The 20439-nt window shown below is 42.7% G+C and overlaps 1 protein-coding gene across 7 annotated transcripts in view; it reads left to right on the top strand.

Annotated features, from left to right (window-relative positions):
• The window catches only part of TEAD1 (TEA domain transcription factor 1), a 162415-nt gene that overhangs the window by 102365 nt on the left and 39611 nt on the right, over positions 1–20439 (top strand). For 3 of the 7 annotated variants that reach the window (XM_076343955.1, XM_076343951.1, XM_076343953.1), the window contains 3 exons: positions 11260–11324; positions 14089–14151; positions 14240–14302. In XM_076343955.1, coding sequence (XP_076200070.1) covers positions 11260–11324; positions 14089–14151; positions 14240–14302 — 191 coding nt within the window. Of the gene's footprint in view, positions 1–11259; positions 11325–14088; positions 14152–14239; positions 14303–17569; positions 17860–20439 lie in introns of those variants that run through there. The other 4 variants (XM_076343957.1, XM_076343956.1, XM_076343952.1 and 1 more) reach the window with 3 other exon arrangements.

The following is a 20439-nucleotide window of genomic DNA, read 5'->3' as shown; positions in this document are numbered from 1 at the left end:
GATGGCATTAAAGTTTCTTTTTCTCCCCTTGGGCTGGTGTCTTGGGGATCCTTCAGAAGTGCGGGGAATATCGTTCTTCTCCTCCACTTCAGCTCGAATGTCAGTGACCCAGATGGGATCAACAGGGAGGCAGGAATGGGCACCTGATCTGGACAGGTTCGTATCACACCTGGAAGTGTGGACAGGTTTAGGCTACAAAAAGAGTTAAAGGAGTCCTAATTTTAAGCATTTTTTGAGACCAGGTTTGCAAGAAATGACTTACCTTGTAGCTCCAGTATGTTGTGGGTCTGTCTTGTGGGTTCATAATTGGAGCAAAATATTTATTGTACTGTAGCTAGAATGACATTGTTAGCTATAAAATCTCCACAAAATGTTACTTTGTGCTTGGAAACCAAGGTTAGTGTTGGATGTATCCCAAGCTCTTTCATATGCCGGTCAAACGTTTCTCCACTTGGCCCATCTGCTGTCAGAAGCTGTCATCTAACACAAACTGAGTCCAAATACCCTGGACATAATGCAAATTTAAATACCTCTTTGCACCTGCTGTGAAAATAAAGCATCTTAACTGCATGGGACACAGACACCAAATAATTCATAAGCTAAATAAACAGTTTGTGCAAAGAGCTGCACAAAATGCCAGTGCAGGGTCTGTGGAGCTGAAAATGAAGGCAGCTCACAGGGTCCTCCCTCGCCTGCAGATGAACGCCCTCCTCCCCAGGAGCCATATGGTGGGACCCTGTACCTGGCTGCAGGCTCTGGCATTGACCTGTTTTAGACAGCCTCTGGATCTGGCCAGAACCCCCATCACTGACCGAGAGAAGTGACCTGCTCTCTTAAAATCTCATTATAGTAAATGCTGAGTTGAGAAATCATGTCACAGCTTTTCCTGTTTGTAATGTCATCAGTGGAAGAAATTTACCTCCTTAATGCCTCAGCTTTGCTCTCTATTAATGCTGCTATAGGGCATAGTGGAATATATCACCAGTCTGACTGCAGTCCACCGTTAAAACGGGCAGGGAGTTCAAAAACATATTTGGCAGTACACAGACGTGTTTTTAAAAATGTGCTGGATTTTCTGGAGGCTGCTTGCTGTCTGCAAATTGGATGTGTGAGCCTTACAAAGAGGGGGACCTCCATTACTTTTACAGCTCTTGTTTGACAGACAAATCTTGGTTGCTCTCGGCGGGAGTTAGGGGAGATGGTCCGTGGATGTTTCTGGAGTTTCTACATCTGTTCGCCTATTTGTGTGCGCTGACTTGTTCCTACAGATTTCTTTCAAAGTTATATTGTATAAACAATATAATGCTATTCTGTAAGGCGAGTCTTTCGTTATGTTACTTTGTGCAGCCATTTCTGAGTCTTTTAAGTACCATCACTGTGTGCAGTATGAATCTAGTCAAAAGAAACATGCAATATTTCAAGCATCTGCCTCTTACAGTTCTTGAGTCGCAGGCTTGTACTCAGAACCTCAGTGAAGCATCAATACACAATTTAGAGTAATTTTTTGGTCTTTTTGATCATCTCTCTCTGAACTCAAAACACTTTTTTGGGTATATGCAGCTTAGAAACACGTAAGCGTTAAGATATACATTCATTTAAAGCGGTTAGAACATTGTAGTTGTGTAATGTTTTAATATTAAACATGGCGGAGAAAAGGATACTGTTGTAGTGATAGTTAAAGTGGATTTCTTAAAGAATAAACAATAGAAAGCAAACCGGCATCCAAAATTTCTCCTCTGCAAATGAGTGTTACTTAAACAATCGTAATTCCTTTAAAAATGAACTTCATTTTGCCGAAGAGAACAAACAGAACTGAAGCCACCTACTGAGAAATTCTATTTTGCTAATTTTTATCTATTCTAATGCAAATAGTGGTTTTAATCCCCTTAACTCATCCATCATGCATGACAGGTCAGCCAGCCCATTGTCTGTGTATTTGAAGGATTCCTGTCCAAATCAGACTTTCTGTCAGTAGCGTTGGGTAAGAGTATTCTCCTTTCTGAACTGCTCATGTCGCTGAAAAATTGCAACTACCTTGGAAAACAACACAGCAATTACATATGCACGTGGAAGTCGCACGGGGTCTTTGCAGATAGGTTACTAAGAGTTCCTATCATAGCAGGGGAAGAAAAAAGTGTCAGATTAAGGACATCTAGGGTTTTGTATAATCTACTAAACATCTGTAGCTGATCCAGAGAGATGGCAAAGGTCAAGTTTGGGGATTTTTTTTCCTGTGGGGATTTCTTTGTATATTCTGAAGCCTAAAGATTGCTGTTTGTTTTGAAATGCATTTTTGGTTGCAGTAAAATACAGTTTATAGTAAGTAGAAAATAATACAATTAAAAGGGAGCAAAAAATTTCCATGTATTTTTGTAACATTTAAATTTTAATTAAATGGGGCTTAGAGTAAATTATAAAACCTTCTTTTGTTGAGACAACTGACACTGACAAAATATTAATTAATGAATATTCAGAGAGATCTCTGGATCACTCGTCTCTCTCTCTGAAATATGTTCTGTCTGTGTTTTTAAAAACTCAGAAGAAGAAAATTAATAAACATTGCTTATGTGGAATATTTCCCAGAATGAAGAGCTGCCAGACAGAATCCAATGCATTGCAGTAGTGTCAATGAAGACTTTTGAACCAGATGTGTCTATGGGTCTTTTTTGTTGTTTTCTTTACAACTGAAGCTGGGATAAAAACCAAAAGGTTAAGACTTGACATGAGGAGAATATCTTTCCGTGCTACTATTAGGTCATTTCCCTTTTGCTGTATAAATTAAATTGTGGTATTGCTTCAATCTGGGATCACTTTATTGTTGTTGTTTTTAATACAATACACAAAAAGTTCTTTTCTTTGGAAGTATCATTATGATATAACTTCAATGAGTCATTGTAATTGTTCGCTCATTAGCATCCAAAGGGATTATTTTGGTTATTTTGTTTCTTGGATCTTTTCTTTTCCCTGTCCTCTTGGGCAACCCAGTTACAGTATACTTTGCAAGCAGTTAATTTGTGTATAATAATACTTAAGTGGCTTATTGTAATCTTGTGTATGTCTGCATACACACACACCACTCGGACAGCCCTTATAACCCATTTTAGGAACGCTGCGGTCTTCGTCTCCTCCCGCTCCTGTCCTGGGATTGCCACTTTTGTGCGTGGTCCCTACCTAAATTCAGAGCCAGAGCCTTGGCTCTTGACGGACTCGGTGCAGAGTTAAGCAGCAAGCTCCAGCAGGCCTAAGACACTCGGTTATTTTTTTTGCCCCCACCCCATTCCCTGGAGGACTGTGGGGACCTGCCTGCATCCTTGGCTGTGGGAGAGCTGGGCAGCCCTGGCCCTGCAGCAAGTGCCTGTGCAGAGAGATGGAAATCCTGTGCTTGATGCAGGTTTGAGGCTGATTATTTTCACTACAAAGCAAGTGAAAAGCAGCTCCCATTCTCTTCCACAGGGCCGGAGGAGTTATCTCCCGCCTTATATTCCCACTATTAAAGGCTGCCTAAACTGTGAGTCATCCCACAGATTTGCAGATTTGGGCTAGGGAATAGTAAATTCCCTAGATAGGGCCTCCCATCTTTACTTTAAGGCATTACATATACTGCTGCTTAAAGGGGAAAAAAAAGCAAAAAAAGTGGAGGGGGATCAAGGGAGTGTTTGCATTGGCTCACTTGGCAATTAAAAATACATAAGTGAAAGAATTGCCATGAACTTGCCCAAAGGGCTACAATAAATAACATCCCACATAACTAGTACATAAAGTGTGCTCTATAGTTTTGAATGAAATGACTCCGTTTGTTTTTAGTGTTGTTGGTCGGGGTTTTTTTCAGAATCTTAACAGTTGGAATACAAATAGGCTTATGTTTCTGTAATTGCGGTAAACATATTTTAAAAATCGTTGTTTGATCAACTGTAAATATTACCAGTTCAGAGGTTAAATGCTGTTGTTGAAGTCATTCAGGGAAATCCAGCAGAAGTGTAAATATGGCAGAAAAAGCTAAACAATATGGCAAAGGAATATTTGCTGACTTAAGAGTGCAGGATCAACACCAATATTTTTCCAGTGATGCTAAACCTCTTGTAACTGCTAAATTGGATTTGTAGTTGAATGAAGTATCAGCTGCTGTTGGACAAGCCCATAAAGGCCGGACGGCTGGCCTTTTGTAGGCAGGGCTTAAAGGACGATTGATATGTTTTAGCACTTTTGGGATTATTGTGATTAGGAGGAAGCCATTCTGAATGATAGAGAAAAGGGTGTAAAAACACAGTCCACAGCTGGTAAGCAGCATGTGTTTGCTATAAGGAGAGGTCATGACTAGTTGATCCTGCTGGTTCTGGCATTGATTGACAGTCAAGAAAACTTGATATTATGAAGCAGACCCTTCTTTTTTTCTCTCCCCCTTTTTTTTTTCTTAAAGAAATGATGCTTCTGTTGTGTAAAGCCAAAGCATTTTCAAAATCTGGAACACTCACCAGTTGCAAGCTAAATGTTCAGAGACACAGCTGCAAATCTGGAGTTGTTAAAATATCATCTAGAAATTAGTATTCAACCCATATCTGTGAGAACAGTAAATAGGAGTAACAGAATTAGCTCTGGTGTTTCTGTGTTTGCCTTTTTCATGTGTGTTAGTCTTAACTAAAACCCTCTTTGCCATATAGTAGAAAATTTATGCTAAGTATGTGGAAATTTCAAGTTTGCTGAACTTGTTAACTATTATGCCTCTGGTATATCTAAGGTATTTAGCAAGGAATAGTATGTGTAAAAAATATTTTATCATCCAGAAAACAGTTTTATCATTTTATTTCTATTAAACACCTGTCCCAGAAAACACGTAGGCTATTTCGTCTTATCTCCGCTACCCACTTGGAAACATAGCGCTTCTTTTTTTTTTTTCTTTTTTTCTTTTTTTTTTCTTTGAGCAGCCATCCAAAAGCTCGCAAATGCACATTTAAATAGTTGGATCTCTGACTCTTTTTAGTGGGGCTGTACCTCTTTCAAAATTTGAGTTTAGCATACCACACAGGAAAGAACACAAGCTTGCCAACTCCCGCTGAGCGTTTTTTCAAGCCTGTGAAAAGAATGAATTATTCAGCAGTAAGCATGCTTACAGCTGGCCATTTGGGAGCTTTGATGTGCGAATCAGGCGGTTGCATGAATGCCCTTATTGTCATGTTATGTGTACACAGTGTGTGAATTATTGAAAATAGTGAGGCCTGAGCCTCATCTGGTAGAGATTACAGTGCAGGCATGCTGGGTGAAGGTCTGTAATTGAAAATCCCCAGATGCTGTTTATTTGGCCTATGTCACGTGGCCTTCTGCAGAAAGCTTGTCTGAACAAAATGCTGCCCGCCTGGGAAGCGCCGCCCAGCCCCCTCTGAAGCCCTCGCAAAACCCAGTGCGCGGACGACTTAAACACCTGCCCATAATATTTTTAAAAGCTTAAATTAGATTTGCCTATAACGTTTAAATAGAGGATGCCTTACTTAGGGGTTTAAACTGCTTAGCCAGTTGTTGACTTGCAGAGCTCTTTTATCTACAAGAGGCTTTTTGTTAGCTAATTTAGCTTTAAAGCGTCCTCAGAAGGCGGCACTGGCAAATTTTAGGCGAGCTCTCCCAAAGCCGGATATTCTGCCAGCAAATGAGCAGAAAAGCGCTGGGGTCGAGCGCCGTGGTGGAGCAGCTCTTCCTCTGCGGGCTGTGAGCCTGGCCATCCAAGGGCTCCATGTCCACCTTCTGATGGAGGATAACGTTCAAACCAGCCCATCCTCACTGACGATGTCTGCACACGGACCCCTGCAACACTGGGTGGGATCTGGATCCAGCCCATGCTCAGCAGCAAGACAAAAGGGCTCAGTGCCGCTCACAGGGGCTCTCCCAGGAGAGCACTCGCCTGAGGTGCAGCAAGCTTGTCAGCAGGTTCCTCATCAAGCAAAATTCCCGCTAACACTCCAAATTTGGCCCCAGGGCACATGTGCGGCACTTTGCGATCACCAGGCTGTCATAGCAGCTTCGAGCAGACGCGACCAGAAATGAAGTTTACCAAAACCAGCTGAAAAGCTTTGCCGTGGTGAAAATACGGCCGTGAACATGACTTGGGAGATGAAATGTTTGTGCAGGTCTGTCCCCAGGCTTTGCGCTAAGGATGTGAAATACCTATTTCAAGCTACAGTCTCGTAGAATTTGGAGAAATTCATAGTACGCCACTATCTGAAAAGAATAGGCTTTCCTACTTAGTCATTACTTGGATTATTTTGCTGACTATGAAAACTTTTTAAAATTAGCTGTTCTTTTTCAAATTGCTAACTGGTTTGATTTCCCACACTTGTCTATTTTTATCACATTTGGATGGTGCCTATTGCTGGGAGGGCGGAGGTTTAATTTGTGTCATTAATGTTCTAAATAAAGATGCCCGCCCGCCACGCGGCCGGCAGCTCCACAGCGACATGATGCACCAGCTCGCCGCCCTGCTGCCGGTGGGGACCGGGTTTGAGCAGCGATGCCTGTGGCCAGGACCGAGGGAAAGGGACCCAGCGTGGCTGGGGGCATGTTCACAGCTCATGTAGGTTCCAGTAGAGCTGCTTGTGGTGGCCTGGTGGCTCCTGCGCAGAGGTGGTGGTGCTGGTTTTGGCCCATGAAGGTGTTGCCGGTTATGTCTTCCTCACCCAGGGGGTGATTTTCACCTTTCAGGGCCTTGCCCATGCTGGGCAAGTGGGGCCAAACCCACCTCAGCACCAAGGGTGGCACCTGGGAGCCTCGTTGGGGACCTTTGTGGGGGCTGATGCTTTAGGCTGTTTTTGGAAATAACGTTAGTGGGGGAGGCTTCCCCACACAAGGGCCCTCTGTTAGAGCAACAACTGCCTCCCCTGGGGAGAGGCGGGTGGGAGCCTCCCCGCTTTGCAGCTGCTTCTACTTATTTTGAACAAGAAGAGCAGAAATGTCAGTCCTCCATGCTGCCTGTGAGGTGTCCGGGATCACCACACACTCCCTTGTTTAGGGTGATGCTTCTCAGGGATGGGGCAGTAGTTTGGGAAGGCGGAGGGAGCCTGTGTCCCGCTGGTTGGCAGGAGCAGGGCTGCCCTGGGGGCCCAGCCATTCCCCCAGAGGGGCCACAGTGAGGCTTTGACACCCCACAAAGCCTCACAGGTTTTCTAGCACCTGTACTGTTTTCTAGCTGAACCCCCTTTTTGCTTCCTGCCATGATTAAAAAAGATGTTCTCTTGTGTAAAATGCCTCTTCCTCAGCATCGGTCCAGGGAGAATTATAGTTTGCAGTTGCACTGACAGTACAGAAGGACATGACAGATAAAGCCTGAATTTAAAAGGAAAAAAAAAAAACACACAAGAAGAAGCCTATATAAAATATTTGTTGTGGTCCTTTCCTGATCCTTTCAAGATCCTTGGAAAAAGATTCCTGTGCTGTGAAGATGTTTTAGCTGACCGGGCACCTCCCCATGCCTCTCTTTGATACCTGAACCAAAACATTCAAAGTAGGAGACTGTCATAGCACATGACAAGAAGAAGGAGATGAACATTTACAGTTCATAAACCTGACCTCTTCTCTTCTGCCAGGCAATTTCCCAGATATATATGACAGGGAGCGTGAGGGAGGGTGTGTATGGAAAGTATTTCCACAGCTGAGCTCTTCTTAGAGAAAAACATCTATTTATTAATGAGCATTTTTCACCCTGAGGTTTCTAATGGCCAATTAAAGTTCCTTGAGCCCCCTTTTGTTTCAGACTCTTCTCATTCCCTAGAACAGGAAAGGGTGTTTTTAGGATTATTCAGCCTTCCTTTCTTTAAAATCCTCTCTGGGCCCTGGTTGGTCAGGAGATAAGATCTTTTCTGTTAGTATCTGTCAGAGCTGGTAAAGAAGAGCACCAGTGTTTGGTAGATAACATAAAAGCTGTAAACTTCTAGTTGGGGACATCTCTCTTGTATATGTCAGGCAGTGCTTATGTTTGTGTTTATGGCTTTTTGGTAGTCCAAAAAAGAAGTTATGTCTTTTCAGATCATTGTGGCTGGGCAGAAGATACTTAGTGAGCCTCATGATGCTACAGTATCTTCTGCTCTGGCTAAACCTGGTGCATGTTTCTTTGCTGTGTTGAAAACATGGCTGTAAGGAAAACGTAAGGCTGTTGCCTTGGCCACTTTGTATGGTTCCTTCTAGAGTTCCTCCTCCCTGTAAGGTGGAAATTATTCCACCCTGTTGACTCTTCTTGAGCTAGGCTCCAGCTAGACTTCACCTTAAGGGGAAGCGATCACTTTGCAAAACCACAATCTTGTTAGTCATACCCCTGCCGGGCTAGATAGCAGTTAGAGAAACCCTTCCTTGATTCAAGCCGAAGCACTTCATGGATGGACTGGGGCTCAACTGGAGACAGCACTTGACTGGTATTTTGAATAATACAGTCTAGACTTTCAGTGCTTGGTGTTTTTTATAAAGCTGCTTTTCCTGTCAAGTGGCTGCCTGGGAATCTGAGCTTTCCTTTAAAAATAGTTTTTTAGCTCTCTTGACTGGGAAGAAAACTGTGAAACCATGAGAAGGTTTAACTCTTCCTTCCTCAGCTATGGCTGAGGGCTGCATAGGACTGCTGTAATGGGCAAGGGATGGCTGGAGTCACCTGTGTTGTGACCATGTATCTGAAACATCTTCAGTACAGATGGAGGGACAAGACGTGGCAACGCATCCTTTACATCACCTTATAGAGTCATTGACATTGCAGAGTCGCCGGCTGCTGCTAAGGACAGCCTGACAATGCTTTTTGCACCAAAAAACTATTCTGGGTGCTTAATGTATTCACATACTTAAAGATATGCAAAGAAGATACTTTCTGGAGGGGTGACATTCCCCAATTAAATCAAAATGTGCATTTAGAAATATGAAAATGTTCATACCACCTATCATACCAGTGGTTGCAGGAATACGGTGATCTCTGAATCTCACCGGATCGCAGAAGGTTGCTCTTGCAGGCTACCACCCCTTCAGGCTCCTCGTTGGCAAGTGGTGAAATGCATCTTCCTGTTTTTTCTTTTAATTTTTATGCACCTCTGCTGTCTGCTAGCCTAGTACTCGTTAAAGGGACACTGCAGAGGCATAAAACGTACCAAACAAGAAGGTTTTGGAAAACTCTTGTCCAAAGCACATTTAGTATGATTTGCCATAGTTGTATACCTTTTCCTCTCCCTTCTCATTGCCGTGGTGTCAGGCTCTCGACCTCTGTTGGTTCCTTTTCCCAGACCGTATGATGTTTTTCCACTGTAGAACTTTGCTATCTAATATTAATGAAGAGTAGAGCAGCTCCATTTCTGTCCATGCCCAACACCTGCAAGTGAATTTGCAGTCCTGTCACTGTGAGGTAGCTGCTGTTACAGCATAAGGACATAGGGGGACAGCCACCACTATGAAAACTAATTCTCCATATTTGAAGTGAACTGCTTGGATGATGAGAAATAACATGAGAACAGAGAGACACAGATTGAGCATTCCCTGGTTTCACCCCATGAACACAAAGGCTCTTGTTCACTGCAAATGGCAAGTACCTTGTGGGCACGACAGGCTGCAGAACTGCTGTCCAGCTAAAAGACAAGGTCTTTGCATGAAATTAGGTAACTAGCTGCTCCTTTTGCATACAGAAATCCCTCATTTGTGTGCGGAAATGTTGCTTGTTTGTGTAAGTGTTTGCTCATGCAAAATTTACCTCTTGAACTTTGTCCTGAAGAGACCTGCTGAAGAGTTACAAACCTCACATCGCCATTACAGTGGCACGTTGCGGGGAAACCTGGCACACAGTCCAGACCAAAACAAAAAGGGAATCGGAGAAAACACAGCTCTATTCTGAAGCATGTTGATATTTCATATTCTAGTACCCATTTAGCAAACAAGCCATGGAAGAGACAGGAGTCATGAGACATTTGATACAAAGGGTGTAAAAGAAGGCTTAGAGGGGAAGACAGAAGGAAAAGGGAAAATGAAGGTCCAGTTTGACTAATTGTGTTCAATCTTCCAGTCAACAAAATACCCTTCAGACATAGGCATGCTACTTCAAAACTTCTCCGTCTCTCCCCCACAACATCAAACTGAAAGAGTTTGAGTCCCTGACTGACAGAATAACTTTCTGCACTCCCCAGCTATGTATTCATCCACTTTAAAATAACTTGGTGGGTGACAAGTTATTTTCTTAATCTCCCTGTTTTCAGCTTGCTGCTAAATCAGTTTTCTCATTTTCTGCACAGGGGCTGCTTATCCCCTGTGCTGAATGCAGACACTCCTCCATAACTTAGGACTTGTTGAACAAGTATATTTAAGTTATTACAACTCATGGAGAAGTAACATAATATGCAGTGAAAATAAACGGGGCACCACGTAAAACTCTGTTATCTTCCATGTCAGCAGTATTTAGAAAGGAAATTATTTGGAAAGAAAATGTTAGTTTGTATTAGGTAGCATAATGTGTGGCTGAAGAAGAGTCAAATAGCCATTTTAGAAACTTGGAAATACTATACATTTCCAAGCGAAATAGAGCTCTAAATAACAAACCACCGTGTTGGTTGGCCCCACTGCAGCAGGAACTTGGGCACCACAGGGTGACCACTCTTGTACGTAAAGTTGAGAGTGTGATTGATAACCTGCTGAACTGGGACAGTGATTTCCGTCAGTGGAGGAGGCAGAGTGCTTCCTGGCAGGAAGGATAGATTTTGCTGTTCTCCTTGTAGAATTAAAACTTGGAGAAAAGCTGATGTGAAACCGTGACGTCTGGGTGATTGGCACTTCAGCTCGGGTGGCACATGACTTTCTCAAGAGCTGCTGCTCCTCCCAGCAGGGGTCCAGGTGGGCGGGGGGGGGGGGGGGGGCGCAAACGCCACCCAGCACGGTCAGAAGCAAAACCAGAGGAGCCCAGACCTCGTGTCAGCCTCCGGGATGGGGGGTTCTCCAGTGAGAGATTATCCTGGGCACCACCGCTGACCAAGGAGCTGCCTCTCTGCCTGCAAACAGCTGCAGGACTTCAGTGGGAAAACACTGAACCCATAGCCCTCTGCACATAGTTCATGTGGAACATGAAATGTCTGTTAAGGAGAGAGAAGAGAAATACGGATGAACAATGAGAAATACTGATAAATAGTTTGCAAAGGAAAAGTGGAGTAGGTGTAAGAAAACATAAGCCTCATATGCATGGAACTCGTGTGTTTAAATGTGGTATTTTGATGGTGTTTATGGATATGATGCTGCTTGTCCCTTATAATGAATTTTTCTTTGTTTCAGGTAGGAATGAATTGATAGCCAGATACATCAAACTTAGAACAGGGAAGACACGGACCAGGAAGCAGGTAAAATAACCCAGTGGGGAAGTATGCATGTCAGTGAATGACAAAACATGGCATTTTTGGCTGCAGTGGCTGTCTGTGCTTCAGCTCTGATGAGATGATGTATTGACTTCACTGTTCAGATTAAATATATGCTATTTAGAAAATATTTATAACTTTTTTTTTTATGTTGTGCATCATTTCAGTGGTGGTTTGAGGATGCATTTTTTATTAACCTATGTGTACATGAAGCTATTATCCCCTGTATTTGGGAAAAAAAAATTCAAAAGTTGAAGCAGAAGCATAAAGCATTGTGCCTTATTTCTCTATAAGGACAATTACAGAATATAATAATTATTTTGAGGTGGTGAATAATGGAACTTTTAAAGTCCAGCCAATTCACCGATATAATAGAGGTTATGATCCTTGGATATGAGAGGTAAATAAATAAAAACTATCTAGCGGGACTGATCCTAATCATGCTCTCAGGTCACAGGCAGTACTTGCTACAGGATGAAAAAAATAATAAAAAAATTTGCCTAAGAGCCTTCAGGCTCCTGGTCTGTGACCATGGTAAGATTTCATTCATCAAAGAGTCAGAATAAACCTCTAACCAGCCTTAAGTCTTTTTCAGATGATTATCACATAACCATTAACTTATCTCATATGACTAAATCCTTTAATTTATAATATCCATGGTGATCAGCAGCCTCACAGAAGGCACACACTCTGTGTAGTTTATGCAGTGGTTACTAAACCCTTGCGCTGTTTCAAAATGCTTCACAAATCGCCGAGTCCCCTCGCTTTCTCTAACATCAAGTGCAAGATTCCACTTCTCCCCATCCACGTGCGTGACAAAGGGGAAGGCAGAGGCTTGTACACTTGCATGCTAAGCGTGTTTTGTAATGCAGGGAAAGGTGATGCTGAGTCAGCACACACAAAGATGGCCTGCTGCCAGCGCTCAGATTTAAAGCACTTTGGACTGGGTGGTATTTTGCCCTGGGTGGTGTCCTTTGTCAGTTAGGAAGAAAACGTACGTACAAGGGATGAAAAAAGACATGAGAAAGCACCATATGGAGAAGGAACAAACAAAAGATTGGCAAAGAAATCTGAAACAAAAGACAAAGTCCCAAGTTCTTCCCTGCTATGCCCATGCGAGCTCCAGTAGTCGGGGGTTACGCTGGGATCTTAAAATCCCATCAGGAGTCAAAATGCAGATCTTGGGGCTAGATCCTTGGCCAGCACGTGCTGGTAGAGCTGCGGTGAAACCAAGAGGGCTGTGATGGCTTACATATGGCGATGTTCTGCCTCCGTACTTGTACATCCCTCTATAGCGATTAATAAATCGCTTTGAGTGTTTAGAAAAGTTTGATTGTCGTTACTTTTGAGTTTCAACTGAGCAATTAAATGTTACAATTGTGCTTCTTGTATAACCTTTAACACCACTAATATCCCACTGAAAGCGAAACAAATGAACGTGTGAAAACTTGGTCTATGTGTTTGACTACAAAATTGCTTAGTAAGCAATAGTATAACTCTGAATTACTGCAAACTGGGTCCTGAGCTGCTTTCTGAAGAAGTCTCTGAAGGTGGCCTTCAGGGGCTGTGCTCATTTATGCATTACTGTTTGCTTCCCTACTAAAAATACAGGCTTTTTGGTACTGTTGTCATGGAATAGTCTTACAGAGGGAGGAAATCAAGTTTTGTTTCTCCTTTTCTTTTGCTTTGTTCTTTCCCAGACGGGAATTGTAACTAACTTAGGAGAAATGTACAACACTTGATATGGTATGCCCTGGGTCAATTAAGAATAAGAGATTTCTCTTTAGTGGTTTTTACCATCGCTGCAGGTTTTAAACCTTCACACAGAGGGCTGTAGGATGCTGAGCACTACTGAGCAATGCTGGGCAGCATCATTAAATCCTCATCATCAATAGCATGGATTTCAGTACGTGCCTGAGTAAACAGGAATGTGAATCTGGGCCCAGACCCTTCACTGCACAAGCAACAACTTCTGACCCATAACTGGTCTAGTGCAGGACTGGGTTTACACAAATTTCTTACCAAAACGTAATGACGATGGGCCAAACCTGGACATCGCTCAAGCTGATGTCAAGTTACTGGTCCCCACTTACATGAGTGTTTTGTGGGCAGACTTGATGCTGAGATTACCGAGGGAGCCAGCACAGATTCAGGGACCTATGTTGTACCAGTATGTTATCGTTTGTTCCAGAATTTAGAGCATTTCAGCAGGGTCAAAACGCAGCCTGAGGCTCCTCATTGGAGCTGCAGAACACAATAAATAATGGATAAAACTTCTCGGTGCCAAGTTATGTCTCGAGCCTAGTGGCAAATGGTCAGAGTGGGCATCTGCATCCCTGGCAGATGGGGTAGAAATCCTGTCGGCTCCCAGCGCGAGAGCGCAGGGCCCAGCCACGGATGGGATCGGTACCAAAGCACGTGGGCTGCGTCCAACTGCGAACTGTGTCTTCTATCTTGTAGCTGAATGCACAACCTGGTGGGTTACAATTTTTTTTTTTCTTTTTTTTTTTTCCTTAATCAAGTCACTGCAGTGATGACCTGTATTGTTAAGCCTCGGTGCTAAGAGCTTGGTGTCTGGCTGGGAATGTGGTATCTTTAACAGCAGAGCTTACTGAAGATGCAAATAACTTCCTCCCCTCAGAAAAGTTATTTTTTTAAAAAGAAAAAAATAGACATTTTAAATTTGATTTGCTTTTTGTTTTTCTTTTGTTTGTTGTTTTTTTTTCCCCTATAAACCTGAACAATGTAGGTGTCTAGTCACATACAGGTCTTAGCAAGAAAGAAAGTTCGAGAAATTCAAGCCGCCATTAAGGTACGTTTGGCTTGCCCAGTTGTAGGGGGCTTTTCATCTCCATGGTTACAGGCTTTTCCTTTGTTTCCTCCCTTCCCCTACCCTGCAGGTGTCTAGTCACATTCAGGTTCTTGCCAGAAGGAAATCTCGTGATTTTCATTCCAAGCTGAAGGTATGCGCTTTTCTGCTTTTGGGCTTGTGGTTGCTATGCCTGTCCCTTCCTCCTCCCCGCGGTGATGGGCAAGCGCCTGGTGCTGCCGTGCCTGTAACCTTGTTTCCCTGCATGTGGTAGCTGTCTGCGTCTCTTTGTGTTTAATCTCTGGTTTCTGCACTAGCATCCACTTTAAAAACGTTATTTTAACACTGTCCAAATGCAAAGTGAACTACTCTTTGTAACAGCTCAGCACCTAAACCTGTTTTTAACCCGTTAGTCTTTTTTTATTTTTTTTAACAGTTGAGTGCTAAGAGTGTATTTAAATACACGGGGTTTTTATGCAGTTGTGTATAAGCTTTTTCTTTTTTGCTTTTTCCAGAGGGGTAATTGGGGTAATTGTTTTCCATTCCCAAATGTTTTTTGTCTGTGCTTTTGAAATGCTATCAAGAATACTTAAAATAGATCGTTTATTCCAAGTGCCAGAGAGCACAGCTTATCAAGATTGCTCTAACTATAAGGTGTTTCTAGAGTACAATCTAGTATCACCTCAAGTTACATACTATTTACAAGATTCCCTGAAATTTTATTTTTTAAAGTAAAATATTGACATTTAATCTTTGGAGAGCCTCAGAGTCCTGTTCAGGGAATATTAAGTACGTTTGCTTAATCTGACGTGATGAATTGTACATGTCCCTGTTTTCCCTGGTTTCCATAAAATATATTCTAAGGCTAAAAAGAAACTCTTGGAAATGCTTAATAGGGGTTTCTTGGATTGCTTGTTTTTTCAAGTTTTCCAGCGGAGATCTTGGGACCCTTTTTGTTTTGTTTTCACGTTACTTAAAAGTGGAAGAGGGGGTTTTGCAGTTTTTGCTGTTGATTTTTTTCTTTTTAATAAAAAGCGAAGGAACTTGTAAATCTTTTACTTCCCTCCTTTTTTCTTTTTGTCAATTTTTTTTTCCAGATGAGAACAAATCACGTTTTTGTTCTAGCTGAAAAGCAAAATGTTTCAGAAAGTAATTTCACAATACTAAGCGGTGAGCACTGCAGATGCTTACCACGATCCTGGAACTGCAGCGTATAAATAACAGCCTGGCTTTGTAACAGGCCTCCTTGACAGAAGCACTGGGTTTTTCGTCCGCAGTGGGCAGCATGCTGGCAAGCTTGTATGGCTGTTGGTGGCTGGCTTTTTAGCTGCACTGGCTGAGCAGTTGGGGTTCGTAAAGAACAACTAAGACAACTTAAACATACTGCTTTTTAACCGAGGGTGCAATAATACAGAGATATGTAGCATTTTAAGCTTAAATTGTCAATCCTTGATGCCTAAAATTAAGTATGTAAATAGGTGGCCTTACTTTCAGAGGTGCTCAGGGAGTTTTATAGGACTAGTGAGCGCTCAGGGTTACAAAAATCAGGAAGCCCACTTAGGTACCAAAATACAGGCCTAGGAGCCTAACAAAAATATTGGATTTACTGTTCTAAAATACTTCCCTTTCTGAATGCCCCAAATAGCTTAAAATATGAAGACACTTATAAAGCAAAAAATATTTTAAAGTACTGCACCTGCTGTCTGATTTTTATTGAAGCTTTCCAAAGAAGAAAGAAGCTAAACCCTAGTAATATTTGAGACCTCTAGCCTAGATGCCATTTGCAGTAAACAGACATCCAGAGGGATTTTTCATTTTAAGGAGTCACCTGAAGAAGAAAAGAACTGTTAGGGCAACAAAATATTTTGTAAGGGCTTCGGACCTTGCTGCCCCTTCCCACCTGTCAGTGGGTTGCAGCTCCCCCAGAGCTGAGTAGAAAGTGGGGGAGCCGCCATTTTGGTGCAAGGAATTGATTGCTTCAGGAAGAGTCTCCCACCTCCACGCCCCCGATGCTCTGCAGGGGCATTTGCTTCGACTCTCTACAACTACACGGCGAGGACAGAGTGCACGCTGGTGACAGAGGTTTGCTGGCCTCTGCCCTTGCCACCCTCCAGGCATCACTGACGGCAAAAGCTGTCCCAGCCCTTCCCCAGCAGATCTTGCTGACCAGTGGGTCCTGGGCTGCTCCTCCTGCCCCTGCTCCAGGGTACTCACACTGCCCCCAGGATTTAGCTCCCCCGGAAGCCCTGACACAGTCCTGGTGACTCCTCCACGGCCCCCAGCCGGAGGGGTGCCCAGAAAGGGCAGAGGAGCCAGGCTCTCCCCGTCTCCCTCCTCTTTTTCTTGCCCGCCATTCTTGGTCTCGGCAAATGAGATGCCATGGCACGACATCAGCCCTCTTGCACAGGCTTCTTCCAGAGAAGTTGCAGCCTCCCACAGACCTTTTTCTCCCCACATGGAAGAGATTAAACTTTGATGCAAGAAGGTGCCGTAAGGGAGCTGCCTTTATGAGGAAGAGAGCCCTTGCTTTTTCTGCTGGGGAGCTGCAATTACTCTCTAGAAGTGGGAGAAGCTGCTGGTTTTGGACCTGAGAAGGAACCTCGCTGCTCCAGATATTTTGTTAGCACTACTGCCTGTTTTTCTTATTATTCCTGTATTGAACCATCTGTATGGTCCAGAGTCCTTTGAAAACTGCCTGAGAAGGATATCACTGATGTGAAAGTAAGACAAAGTGAATACATTTTGGCATCTATGGGCCATCTTGGGCCATTCCAACGGGAAGCCTGGACTTCCCCATCAACCTCCTCAGGAAGATGATGGGCTCTCATTCTCCTGGAGTGGGTGCTGCCCGCGTCTACCGGTGAAGGGGTGACCAAGAAGAAGATAGCCAAGGGAAGTACCGCTTCTGACCCAGGCCAGTCTCACCCTTTTAACAATGAGCTGGCGCTTGCAATTACTCTGTGAAACATGTGATTGCTGGCATCCAGGGAAGCAGTTATTACTTAAAAAAACCACATGCATCTGATGTTAAGATTCCTACCTACAGCATGAAGGGCAAGCACTCTGTGGATTAATGCAGAGATCCTTCATGCCAGTCCGTAGCTATGAGTTCAGTCAGCTCTGACCCAAGGCCATCTCCATCTCCTGTGTTTCTTCCTCTTGCCACCAGACATCCTGTCTGCGTGCCTCCCATGCGTACACGGGGCAGGGTATTGCAGAGAAGCTGGTCGTTCCCTGTGTGCCAGCGCTCCTTTAGCTGAAATAATCACAGGCAGGCACTTGAGGATTGCAGGGGCACGGCATGGAGGCTTTTGTCCCCCAGCTGACATCCCTTGCCTAGTGGTCTTCTTCATAATGCCATTTCTTATCAATCTTTCGGGATGTGGCCGATCTGTCCCGTTGACCTCAGTTCCTGGTCTCTGACGAAGGGTATAACATATATACTTGTTCCCCAAGTACCTGCTGAGTTTATTTTATACCAAGAGATCTTTCTGTCTCACCTTGGTCTGAATCCTGCTCATGGAGAGGAGAAGACTTGGGTGAATCTTCCTGTCTTTATCTTCTGCAAAAATCCAAATGGATGGAAGGATTTCAGAGTTATCTGCACCTGTGGCATTGGATAGAGTATTACTGAAGCTTACCCAATAAATTGAAATCTCGCCTGCGTGCCATAAAGTCTGCTTGGTCCAGCAAAGTCCCTTTTCTTTGATGGTAAGTGCCTACAGTCGCTCTGGACAGATGGCTCCTTAGCCTGCAAGAAAGAGAAGTTTTGCGTGCAAATGCTATTGCTGCATTTCAAGATCACCACTAGAGCATGTCCCATCAGCCCTTCCAGGGATGTTGTACATTTTAATTCTTTTTACAGCAGAGGAATACTCCTATTTTGGAGATTTTAATCTTTATTTTCTGAGGTTATCAAAATCTTGTGAAGTTAGAGAAATTCCATCTCATGAAAATGGAAAAAGAGGCTGAGATAAAGCTGTCCTTGGAGACAGATCTGAAGGATGGCTCCTCTTCATGACATTTCCTCTCCTGCAGAGACTGGAGGAGGCAAAGCAGAATTTTTACGGTCTAACATTGTATTTCCGTGTCAAATACACCAGTCCATACACCATTTCCCACCTTTGCACTGACAGGGAGCCAAAGTCACCTCTGTCCATTCAGGAGAAAAGATGGATTGGAAGTTGTGCATAAATAGAGAGTAAAGATCCTCACAGCAGGACATACATCTATCTTAGACTTTCATTTCAGATATTTTTTCATAGTGCAAGATTAATTAGACTGAGACAAAAAGAAACATTAAAATGCCTACAGTTCACACATATTACATCTTTTAAAATCCATTGTTCTACATTCCACATTGAGGGATAAAAAGAAAATATTGTTGTCAATTATAAAATGCTAAAGATAGCTCTATACTTTTTAAATGAACAATGATAAAAGCCTTGAAAAATTCCCTTTGATGTGAATGGAGTCTTCAGCATTTTGAAATACAATAAGATGGATTAATTGCTACTCATTAGGCAGCAAGTTGGGACAGCTTTGAATGCGCATTCTCTTCTTGGCATTAGCTATTGCCTGGCTGAAATAGCCAGCTTTTGTATTTACTCCTGTCTTCTCTAATAATAAGCAAATTGGAGATCAGGGCTAGAAACACTGAAGTGCTCTCTATCTTTTGTCCAGAACAATCGTATATTTTCATGATTTGTTTATCTTTTTTGAGCTACAGCTAATTATTGCAAAGGTTATTTGAATCAATACGAGATCTGAGCAGAAATAACATCTGCAAAATTGCGTATTAGGAATCTATTTTATGTTAGTGTTACTGTAATATACATTTTGTGAGCAAATTGTTGTTTCTTCTCTTATGTCTTTTTTTTTTTCTCCTTACAAGAAAAGTTTTGTATTTTAAATATTGGTACAGGTTTTAGGGCTTCTTGAATTAATACTGTGTTCTGTTGTGCTTACTTTTCCTCATACTGTCTCAGATTTTTTTTCCCAAAGTCGTAGATAACATGGTATTCAAAGCCCCATTTATCATTCTAGGATAACAGTTTTTATTTTTTGCTGTAGAACTCATTTGAACTGATTGATTGAATTATTCTTCTGTTTATGTTGGATTAAAAGAAAGTCAAGCACAAATCCTTTTGTGCTTGTCATGTAGAATTCTTGTTTCATGTGGGCCTTTTATAGATATTAAGATTTATAATAGGATGATACTGGGGGATTATTATTATCTAATTTAACTATGTATTTTGCATTCCAAAACTAATGGGTGAAGAGTAAACCTCAAGGGCCTGATTCATTAAAAGTTATATAGTCTCCTTGCATTAGATTCTTAGCGCTTACGCCTTCCAAAAACAAAGTGTTTGCAACTGCAGCCAGAAACAGCCATGAGGCAGATCCTGATCTCCATTACAGTGATGACATTTCAGGGGTTTAGTGGAACTACTCCAGATTTCCACTGATTGTACTCTAAATCCACCTCGGTAACATTCATTACTAATTACGTACCACAGCACAGAAGACTTTTATAAGGGGAGGGGAAGGCAGCAGCCTAAGAGTGCAGTCTGTTACTTACTACAGTGTCATTCCTGGGCAGCAGCAATCCCATCAGAGCTCATAAATTAAGTAGGGTCAAGCCAGGTCAGGGCCAGATGGGACCTATCCAAGGAATACCTTAAGCTCCAGCAGGATTTAATGATTCAGTAGGAGATACTGTCCCCCCAAGCTTCTGCCGAACCTCAGCACGGGACTCTGCAGCACGCTGGGCCAAACTTTTATTTTACGTATCAGCGTAAACCTCATTGACCCAAAAGGATTTATTCCAGCTTTACACAGCAGCACAAGTGAGAGCAAAACCAAACCTTTTCTGTCTTGGACAAGATAGGAAATCAAAGTCTTAACTATTTGTGGTCATTAAAAATCTCACAACGTTCCTGTTTAGAGTAGGGGTGTTAACCCATTTGTCCTGGCCAAACTCCAACCTGGGTAATTACTGTAATCTGCCTGTTTAAATTACCCCTGCTGTTTTAATTGGATATATTACTTCTCTTGCTGCCTAAACTGTGATGTAATACCATTGTGTGTTATTAATCAGTTACCAAGTTTCATCCCAGAAGCGGCCACGTTGCAGCGATAGGTAGAAAGACTCATTCCCTCCTGGTTACGAGCGCTCTCCATTACGGTGTAAAAAAAACCCAACATTTTTTTTTAAGTGGCAGACAAGCTAATACTTCAATTTAAATAAACAGCTTTAAAATGTGGTTTGCCCATTTGTTTTTGAAGACT

This window comes from Aptenodytes patagonicus, chromosome 7 (assembly GCF_965638725.1).
Source record: "Aptenodytes patagonicus chromosome 7, bAptPat1.pri.cur, whole genome shotgun sequence".
Classification (NCBI taxonomy): domain Eukaryota; kingdom Metazoa; phylum Chordata; class Aves; order Sphenisciformes; family Spheniscidae; genus Aptenodytes; species Aptenodytes patagonicus.
This window is presented reverse-complemented; position numbering and strand designations above follow the sequence as displayed.